The sequence below is a fragment of the Ursus maritimus genome, unplaced genomic scaffold (genome assembly GCF_017311325.1).
Source record: "Ursus maritimus isolate PB19 unplaced genomic scaffold, ASM1731132v1 scaffold_32, whole genome shotgun sequence".
In the NCBI taxonomy this organism is placed as follows: Eukaryota; Metazoa; Chordata; class Mammalia; order Carnivora; family Ursidae; genus Ursus; species Ursus maritimus.
In genome coordinates, this window is record NW_024425786.1 from 13,823,194 (window position 1) to 13,833,565 (window position 10,372).

At 53.1% G+C, this 10,372-nt stretch overlaps 1 protein-coding gene across 1 annotated transcript; it reads right to left on the reverse strand.

Moving 5' to 3' along the window:
- Positions 1 to 970: 970 nt before the first annotated feature.
- LOC103666816 (aflatoxin B1 aldehyde reductase member 2-like) lies at positions 971 to 7,945 on the reverse strand. The gene is made up of 7 exons (XM_008694894.2): positions 7,650 to 7,945; positions 5,415 to 5,602; positions 5,156 to 5,260; positions 4,373 to 4,469; positions 4,038 to 4,137; positions 3,303 to 3,432; positions 971 to 2,308 (listed from the first exon to the last, which is right to left on the reverse strand). Exons 1-7 carry the CDS (start codon positions 7,861 to 7,863, stop codon positions 2,147 to 2,149), a joined length of 996 nt encoding a protein of 331 aa, XP_008693116.2. The 5' UTR covers positions 7,864 to 7,945; the 3' UTR covers positions 971 to 2,146.
- Positions 7,946 to 10,372: the final 2,427 nt, after the last annotated feature.

A 10,372-nucleotide genomic window follows, 5' to 3' on the forward strand; every position in this document is an offset into this window, starting at 1 on the left:
GCCCTGTGTCTACCTTCTTCAGAGAAAAGTATATTCAGGGACTTTGCCTGTTTCTAAAATTGGGTTTTCTATCTTTTATCATTGAATCGTAGGGATTCTTTATATATTGTAGATACAAGTTCCTTATGATATGTTTTTGCAAATATTTTTTGCCATTCTGCAGATTGCTTTTTCACTTTCTTTTCTTTTTTTTTTTTAAAGATTTTATTTATTTGACAGAGAGAGACAGAGACTGAATGCTCAAGCAGGGGGAGCAGTGGGTAGAGGCTCCCCACTGAGCAAGGAGCCCAATGTGGGACTTGATCACAGGGCCCTGGCATCATAACCTGAGCAGAAGGCAGACGCTGAACTGACTGAGACACCCAGGCGTCCCAACTTTTTCACTTTCTTGATGGTATCTTTTAAAGCACACACATTTTAAATTCTGATAATGTCTAATTCTTTTTTTTTCTTCTGTTTTTGGTGCTTTTGGTGTCATCTAAGAAATCATAGCCTAACCCAAGGTCATGAATATTTACTACTATACTCTAAGAGCTTTATACTTTTAGCCTGACACTTAGGGCTACAATCCTAGAGATCATTGTGTGAGTGTGGATGGTGTGAGGAAGGGGATCCACTTCATTCTTTTGCATGTGGATATCCAGTTGCCCCAGATTACTTTGTTGAAAACTATTATTTTGCTATTGAATTTTCGTGACCCACTTCTCTAAAATCAATTGAAAGTACATGTAAAGGTTTATTTCTGGACTCGGGTCTATTTCATTGATCTGTATGTCTACCCTTATGCCACTACCATGCTGTCTTTATTAATGTAGCTTTTGGTAAGTGTTGAAATCAAGAATCAGAGAACTTAGTCTTCATATTTACTGTTATAGCTATTCTGTGTCCCTTGAATTTCCACATGAATTTTAGAATTTGTTTATGAATTTGTTTTAAAAAAAAGACAAAACAAAAAACCAGTTGGACTTCATAGGGATTGCATTGAATGTTTAATCTGAATTCGGTGGATTTTATCATTTGAAGCGACTTGATTTTAGGATAGCTAACTGTGAATGGGAACTGATACTCCATCCTGCTTAGGGAAGAACACATTTTATTGTGAAGACAAGAGAGGGCAACTGCTTCTGTAGAGAATAAGATTCTGTCTGCAAGGTGTCTCCCTCTAGACGGCAAAGGGGACATTTCGTAGAACAGAGAGTGTTTCTGACTGGGGTCCGGTCTGACATTTCCAAATTGAGCCCCCTTCCTCACTTCAAGATAAGCAAGCGGACTTCTGCTGCTTGGCCTTCACCCCACAGCCCTGCCCAGGACTAGACTGATTTTTCTGCACTGGGAATGGTCAAGAAGCAACAATGAGACCTGGGATTTTTCTTCCCCAGGGTTGGGTACACCCTGCTTGGAGTAGGGGTTTGCAACGGGAAATAAGTACCCTGGCTGCCCATGCCACCTTTCCACCTCCAGCAGCAGGAGACCCAGGGCAAGGCTGAGAATCCTACAGATGACAAGGAGACAGGAGGCTTTCACCAGGACAGGAGTAAAGCTGCCGCCGAAATACAGAGTCTGTTAAAAATGTCACACAGCATCTCAGGAGGACCCCAGGAGCAACCTTATTCTTCTTGGTGGGGACGCTAACGGTAGGTTTTGGCCCCAAGGATTCTACTTCTAAGTGCCTCTATTTCCAGGTGATTCTGGCTAAGAGAAGTATATTCAGGGTGCATGGCCTGCTTTTCTTCTCCTGTGCACAGCAGAGCGACGGCCACCTCAGCCCTGCCGTTGAAAGTCAGGCTCTGCCCCTGCCCTCTGGGGACTGCAGCTCGTGGTTCTGCCCCGTTGGCAGTAAGCCCCGGGCAGATGAGAACAGGCTGCAGACAGTAAAGGAGACAGGTTCGTGGGGCTTACTCAGGGCCCAGGCCGGTCAAGTGCCTGCTTTATTCAGACAGGAACAGCCCCAGTGGACCACAGTCCCAGCCTTTACACACTGCGAAGGCAACTGGGAGCCAGGACGGAATCTAGAAAAATATTGCATCGATTCAGACAATCAAAAAAGACCATGTGAAATCGACTTATGGAACACTGGTCAGGATTTGAGACTAGAAGAGGTGACAGGAGAGAAAGAAACCTTTGTCAGCCCCAGCCAGAACTGGCCCTAGCGGAAGTAATTGGGACATTCGTGGGCGACCAGCTGCCAGGCCCGATCGAAGGCCTGCACCACGGCCGGCTCCAGCGGCCCTTCCTCGGTCGCTGCCAAGTTCTGTGTCAGCTGCTGCACGCTGGACATGCCCAGGATGACCGCGTCCCCGAGGGCACCCTGCAAGGGGACACAGCCAGGTGTGACTCCAGCCACACATCCTCCCTCCCAGCCCTGCCCCTGCCGAGACCCGGGCTCTGATGTTTATGTCGAATACAGTTCTGTAAGGAAACTGAGATGCCTTCAGTGATTTTAACCATGTGACTCAAACCCTGTCGTCTTTCCCTCTGCCGTCACTCTGCTCATCCTCAGACAGACCTGTGCTCAGAGCGCAGCCCGGCCGCTCAGCTGGGTGACGCTTGGCTTACTTACGGGAATCAGAAACTATGTCAGGCACTTAGCCCCGGTTGTTTGAGAAACTACTCCCTGTGCGTCCTACACTGGGAACTGCGTCAGGCTGATGCAGGCGGGACGTTGTAGCTAGGGAGACCGGGGACGCCAGAGCGAGAGGGACCCCAACTCCCACTGTGAGTGAGGCTAATGGGTTTTGTGCGATTTTCTACCCCCTGCACAGCTGTGCGAAGCCATGTCCTCATCTGTAAATCCGGGGGACTGGCACTTCATAGGGCTGGAGAACTAAGTACATGTGAGCGAAGCCCTCATCCGGGGCCTGGCGCTCAGACAGGAGCTTAGGACAACGGAAGGGCTCTCGTCAGCTCTGTCAGCAGGAGAGACTTCGGAGGGGAGAACTGCTTCGGTGGGGCGCCTGGCCGGCTCAGTGGGGAGCACACGACTCTGGGTCTGGGGTTGAGAGTTGGAGCCCTACACTGGGTGTATAGAGTACTTACAAATAAAACCTTTTTCTTTCTTTCTTTCTTTTTTTATTTAATATAGGCTCCATGCCCCACATGGGGCTTGACCTCACAACCCTGAGATCAAGAGTCACATGTTCCACTAACCAAAACAGCCAGCTGCCCACAAACAAAATCTTCAGGGGCGAAAACAAAAACAAAAACAAAAATTAACCAATGAAACGTGGCTTAGAAATCACGTCAAGGTAAGTGATTCCGGCTCTGCTACGAGGGGCGGCGGGGCCCCCGGACGGCCGGCTCACCTGCAGCTGGGAGTGGTGGTACATCCAGCGGAGGGCGGCCGAGGTCATGCTGGGGGCGCTGCCGCCATACGCAGCCTGCAGGGCCTTCTCCACCAGGGCAATGGCCTCGAACTGGTTCTCTTTCCAGAAGCTGGGCAGGTGAAGGGAGTGGCACAAGGGTCAATAACCCGGGATCACGCCGGGCTAGAGCCACAAAGCCAAGCACGGCAGCTGTGCCCACCCAACTCTGCGGAGTGGGGAACCCAGCGCCCTTCCTGCAGCGGCCGGCTTGATTGGGCAGCAGAACCACTGGGCACAGGAGGCAGGTGGGTGACCCTCACCAAACACCTCAAAGTCATCTTTCATCTCTTTATGATTCTTAAGAACTGCCCCCCCTCCCTTTTCCGAGTGAAGCAAAGGTAAGTAGTCCGGGGGTGGGCAGGACTCGGCCCCAGGCATCCTGAGCCTGCATCCAGGGCTCGCTCCTTCCTTCCTGGCCAGTGGTAAACACTTCTCAGGGAACCGCTAGGCCTCGGAAGACCCGGTATGAGACCCGGGGGTCACCATTTGCTCACAGAGCTCCCAAGAAAACAAGAAACGCCGTGGAGTTTGGTCATTTCTGCAGGTGTCAAGAGACATGGGTCCGGACAGCAGGGGAGACCCGGAACCACCAGGAAAGGCACCTAGAATTTCTCCAGCTCAGATAAAGGGGAGCCCGCACCCCTCCCATCCTGACGCAGCCCATCCCCTGTTCACCGATTTCTGTAGATCTCAGACCACTTATCCCCAAAGAAGCGGCAGACGGGCTGTTTCCTGTCCTTGTCCTCGTACTTGTACCTTCCGGTCAGCAGGCCCCCTGCAAGAGGATACCCATCAGAGCCGCGGCCCACCCTGCTCCCAGACGCTGTTCTGGACTGGGGAGAGGGGGATGGGGGCGACCCAGGAGGGATGGAGGACACTGCCCAGCCTCTCTTCAAACCCCTCACTGCTTCCCAGGTCCTGGCCAGCCCTCTACCGCGTCAGGAAGTGGCAGAGCTGGGGCCAAGAATGGCCTCCCACCCCAGGGGACCCGCCCCCAGAGCAGCGCCTACCAGCCAAAGGGTTGTAGGCATAGAACCGCAGTCCGAAGTGCCTGAGGCAGGGGAAGAGCTCGGTCTCCACCTGCCGCGTGGTAGCGTTGTACATGCCCTGCGGGTAGAAGGCCAGCTGCAGGTGTGCCCGAATCAAAGGAAGGGTCCCCACAGCTTCCCTGGCACAGCCCGCAGTTCACACCCTAACAATCCTTAGGACCTTCACAATCGGGGCATCTACTTGGTGCAAAGGAAAATTCATTCATGCAGCCCACATTTCTGAGCACCAGCCAGGTGCTGGACATGGAATTTCCATCCACACACCAACAGGACAAGGCCCCTGCCCTGAGAGATCGAATAGCAAGGTAGGGCAGCCATGGTACAATCAAGGAAAGCAGCAGTTGGACTCCACGAGTAAGTTCTGCAAGCGGAGTCCGGCACCAAGCAGGGGTCCAAACATTTGCTGAATGAACGAGGAGAGAAGTAGGGCCTGAGATCGCAGATTCCTCTGGGGCATCGGGAAAGGCTTCCAGGGGACGAGCCATCTAAGCGAGGACTGATCGCTTCCAGCAGGAGCAGGGGAAGAATGGTCCAGGCTTGTGCACCGCCAGGAAGCAGGAAGGAAGGGCCCCAGGAGCACACGTGGGCAGGAAGGGGAGCCAGGCCAGAGCTGCAGGTGCACTGGGAGGCATCCCAGGCTGTCAGCAGGGGAGGGGCTGCGCTGGAGAGGAGGCAGGCAGAGGGGCCTGGAGAACCGGGGATCAGCAGCAGCCCTGCAGACAGGCCCTGCAGCCCAGGCCTCACCTGGTACACGGTGGGCAGGATCCAGCCGTTCCTCCTGCAGAGGGTACACATCTCGGCCACCTCCCAGGAGGCGTAGTTGGAGAGGCCAAGCTCCACGAACAAGCCCTGCAGGGGAGAGGCCTGGGTCAGAACCCATCGCCGCCCAGGACACTGGAAAAGGGAGACGGGCGTGGGGCACCTGGGGGTGTGGTCTGTCCCTGGCTTGGCTCTGGGACTACCCTGCTGCCTGCTCTCTCCTGGAGCTCGGATGTGGCCTCACCTCCTGGTGCAGCTGGTGGCAGGCACGAAGCGTCTCCTCCACGGGGGTGTCGTGGTCTGGTAGATGCAGGTAGAAGATGTCCACTCTGCGGCACTGCAGCCGCCTCAGGGATGTCTCCAGCTGGGCCCGCAGACTGTCAGGCTTCAGTGAATTCTCATCCAATGGATTGGCCTTCGTGGCGATTTTCACTTTGGGGAGTGAAATGAGAGTTCAGGGCAGTTTACCAAACACTGGAGAGAGTAAGTAAGGAGTAAGAGAAAGACCTGAGTTCCCATCCCAGATCTGCCATTACTAGCTCTGTGACTTTGACCAAGTTACTCAACCTCTCTGAGCCTCAATCCTCTCAACTATAAATTGGTTGTGACCATGGTTCTATTTTGTGTGCTGTTCCCAAGGCTTGATCAGAACGTGAATGGACGTGTTCATTGTCATCATCGCTCATGCCATCACTACGACACATTATTTACTAGGCCCTAAGGGTGGGAGACCCAACAGGCGATCCCTGCCCTTGGGGACTCACTGTCTAAGGGGCTGCATGACAGCAAGTGAGGCAGGGATGCAGCAGGTGCTGGGGGAGCCCAGGACATAGAGGCGGGAGACCCACTGTAAGCTCAGGGAAGGCTTTCTTTACGATCTGAATCTTGGTCTCCAGGGGGAAGTCACAGGCTGCCAGTTGAGGAAGGGTGGGAAGGTCATTCCAGAGGGTGAAGACGAGGAGCCATGCCTGCAATTCCAGGGATCTAGAGCACCAGGGTCAGGGGGTACCCGAGGGAGAGAAGGGCCACAGACCCATGGAAACGGTCTTGAGAGCACCCCGTGGAATGTGGCCCTCCCTGCACACCAGGCAAGTCATCTGACTGCTTGAGACTTAGGAGCAGGCAGGAGGACTGCTCACTTGGAATTGTTCCGTTCGTCCACCTCTTCTTCATGTGAATGAAACTTCGCAGCTGAGGTTAAGGACTTTGGCCCCACTAGCTCTGACCATAAGGAGGGAAGGGAAGGAGAGCTTGGAGAAAAAAAGACATTGAGAAAGAAGACCCAGAGCGGTCAGAGAAGGAGCCCGGTGATCTAGAAAGGGCGAGCACTGAGACGCAGGCATTCTGTCTTACTGTTCCAGATCTAGCATGCTGTGAATCACAGGAGAAACCAAGCCAGGCTCTAGCAGAGGACAGAAAAGAGCTGGAGGGAGAGACGGTGCCGTGTGGTAACATGACTATTAATACTAGTAATCCTAACAGTAACAGCCGACATTGCTGAACTCGAGGGACCTGCCCAGCACTGCCGAACCTTTTCAAATGGCATCAGACTGGTGATGGACGTACCCCTGCCCTTATACAAACCCTCCATTTAGCTCTATCTGCCTGTTCCAACACCCCTGGCACTACCAAATCTCACACCCACTGCCTACGCCCACAGCACTAATGCCTGTCCTCCTCTTCCTCCTCCTGGCAAACCAATCAGTTCTTCAATGTCTAATGTTCCCTCTTCGGAGCTTTCTTCAGTGCCCCCCCCCCCAGAAGTGCTCCCTCTTCCCAGCTTCCCCAGCCTTCTCTAGAACCCGAGCTCCGCAGAGTGGGTTCCTGTCCATTTCCCTTCTAGGACCTCAGAGGCTAGCCCAGAGGGTAGTTAGATCCCCTACCACCCCCACTCCCCCATGCCAGCCCACCGTGCTCCTGCGGCTCCCTGGCGCTGCCACCCGCAGGAAGCGGGAGGCCGTGCCTACTGAGCATAGCACCCGAAACCCCAACGGAGCAAAGTCTAGGGCCAGAGCAAGGAGGAAGCAGATGCCCCACAGGTTCCCAAGTCGGATCCGGGTGGCGCTCTGCCAGGGAATGCCAGGACAGTACGGGCAGGGTTCCAGCAGATCAGGCCCGCACGGGGCCCCTGAGGGGGGCGGGGAAGGAGGCAGGGGCTGCACAGCGCCAGATTCCAGCGCTTTCAGTGCCCCCTAGAAGATTAACCAAGTCCTTCCAGACTGTACCTGGAGGGGGATGTCCCTGAGGGAAGGCCGTGGGAGACCTCCTCGGAAGGGAAGGGGAGAGGAAAGGCTGGTCAGGGCAAAGCACTGTCCGGCTGTCCGGGACGACACGTGCATGGGGCCTAAGGAGCAGGCGGTCCACGCGGCTGTGAGGAGGTCAACGCACAAGAGGGCCCGAAGGCGTGGGTCCTGACGGCGGCTGGGCCAAGGCTGGGGCCGGGTGGGCGCCGCACGGTGCAGGGGAAGGTAGAGGTTACCTTTGCAGTCGCTGCCGCCCAGCCCGAGCCCCATTTCGCCCAGGATGATCTCGGACTGGCCGTCGGCGTATATGAAGGCCGTGTCCAGCTCGGTGTAGCCGCGGTCCAGGAAGGCGCGCACGGCCGCGATGCTGGAGGGCTTGTCCATGCGGCGCCCCATCTCCATGGCGCCCAGCACGGTAGCGGGCCGCCGCGGGGACAGCGGCCGGGACATGGTGGCGGCGGCGGCAGCGGAATCGGTGCCCCACAAGTGGAACTCTATGGTTGGCGCGAGGCACTAGGCTGCAGGAGCCAAAGCCGCTTTAAAGCAGGGCCAGGCCCCGCCCACCGACATTGGGGGCGGAGCGCGGGTGGGCCGAGGGGGCGGGGCAGTGTGACCCCGCCCCCTCCCTCCTCCGGGCTGCACGCGCCTCCCTGGCAGGTAGCCTGGGCTGAGCCACAGGAGGCGGAGCTGCGCTAGTGGGAGCGTTCCCGAACGCTGAGGGCGGGGACTCCAGGGGCCTCGCCGTCCCGGGGCCCCGGGGTCGTTGGAGAGGGGCTTCTCTACGTGCTAAAATTCCTGCGAGGACGACTTGGCTGGGGCTGTCCAGACACCCTGCGCTCCCACAGGCTACTCTGCTTCTCCAGTGGGGACCTGCCAGAGGCACCAGCCCTCGTCCTTGTGGCATGAAAATGAAACGGATGAAAACAAGGAACTGAGAGCCTCGGAATACGCGTACCCAAGCGAAAACCCGGTTCCAACCAGAAGGCAAAATAAAGACTCCGTTTAGACAAGCAGGGGTAGTAGCAAACGCTCACTCTCCCAGAAGTATTTTAGACGGAAGGGAATCTGAATTTACACGCTCACAAAATGAAGTGCTGGGGGTGGTCAAGGTGGAGAAATCTAAAGCTTTCATTTTTAATCATTGCTTCTTGTTTGTTTATTTACGTAATCTCTACACCCAAGATGGGGCTGAATTCACAGTCAGACATCCGGGGTCACATGCTCTTCGACCTAGCCAGCCAGGTTCCCCTCATCTTTGACCCTTTAAAAAGATCATTGCGTTGCTATAAAGTTAAACATAAACTTGCCATATGACTCAGCAAAACCTGTGTTCACACGAAAACCTATACACCAGTGTTTTTTGGAGGCTTTGCTTGTAATAGACAAAAACTGAAAAGCACCGAAATGTCCCTCCACGGCAGGATGGATAAAGACATTGGGGTATGTTCATAGGATGGAATGAACTGATCAGCAGAGTCACAGGAAGGAATCGGAACTGCTGCTCAGCAGAGTGTATGGTTCTATTTCCATGCCATTCCTGCAAAGACCATACTAGAGAGACCGAAATCTAATCAGTCCTTAGCAGGGGCTGCTGGTAGGAGCACAGAAGGATCACTTAAAGTTTCGGGAGTGATGGGCTCTCCTACATCTTGATTGTGGTGGTGATGACATGACTCTATACCTTAGTCAAAACGTTCAGACCTGTACCCTTGGGGTACCTGGCTCCGTCCCTCTGGAGAGCATGCGACTCCATCAGGGCCCTGAGTTCGGGTCCCATGTTGGGTGTAGAGATTACTTACATAAATAACACTTAAAAAAGAAACAAGAACTGTACCCTTAAAAGGGTGAACTAGGATGTAAATTCCATATTAATACAAACATCAAAAAAGATACTGTTTCAAGGAAAAACTAACGATGTATTATTTATTATGCAAAGGTAGAAGTTTACAACAAAGGTAGAAATAAAATATATGAACACAATAGCACACCAGGAACCTGGGTGGTTCAGCAGAAGGGTCTGCCTTCCACTCAGGTCATGATCCCAGCGTCCTGGGATGGAGTCCCGAATTGGCCTCACATCAGGCTCCTTGCTCAGAGGGGAGCCTGCTTCTCCCATTGCCCACTGCTCCCCCTGCTTGTGCACTCACACTCTCTCTCTGTCTGACAGATAAATAAATAAAATCTTAGAAGGAAGGAAAGGAAGAAGGGAAGGAAGGAAGGAAGGAAGGAAGGAAGGAAGGAAGGAAGGAAAGGAAAAACAATAGTACACAGGAAATGACAAGGCAGTATTCTGTTTTTTTTTTTTTTAAAGATTTTATTTATTTATGTGACAGAGAGATAGCCAGTGAGAGAGGGAACACAGCAGGGGAGTGGGAGAGGAAGAAGCAGGCTCCCAGCGGAGGAGCCTGATGTGGGACTCGATCCCATAACGCCGGGACCACGCCCTGAGCTGAAGGCAGCCGCCTAACGACTGTGCTGCCCAGGTGCCCCGGCAGTATTCTGTTTTAAGTGTCCGTGAACTGTTGTGCTATGATTGGAAGGTACATTGTGATAAGTTAAAAATGTAAATGATAAACCTTAAAACAATCACCGAAACAATAAAACAAAGAGGTGTGGCTAAGAAGGCAATAGTAGAGATAAAGTCAATCATAAGAAAATACTGAATTAAGCCAAAAAAAAGGCAGATAAATATGAAAAAAAGGATGAAACAATAGAAAAGAAATAGCAAGATAGGTTTAAGCCCAATCATCTCAATTACATTAATTACATTAATCTCTACATTAATTACAAATGATACAAATATCGCCGTGAAATACGCCAGGGGTGGTCAGATTGGCTCAAATAGCAAAACCCAACTATATAGTAAGTAATTAAAAACTGACTGAAGTATATGAACAGAGACGGGTTAAAAGTAAAAGGATGGAAAACGACATACCTTGACCAAACTAAGAGAAAGCAG

Excerpts from the sequence above, each read along its gene's own strand:
- LOC103666816 (XM_008694894.2), bottom strand. The coding sequence starts at position 7,863 with ATGTCCCGGCCGCTGTCCCCGCGGCGGCCCGCTACCGTGCTGGGCGCC. Across the intron at positions 3,433-4,037 it reads TCTGAGATCTACAGAAATCG|CTTCTGGAAAGAGAACCAGT; the intron begins GTGAACAGGGGA and ends TCACCTGCCCAG. Across the intron at positions 2,309-3,302 it reads ACCACCACTCCCAGCTGCAG|GGTGCCCTCGGGGACGCGGT; the intron begins GTGAGCCGGCCG and ends GTCCCCTTGCAG.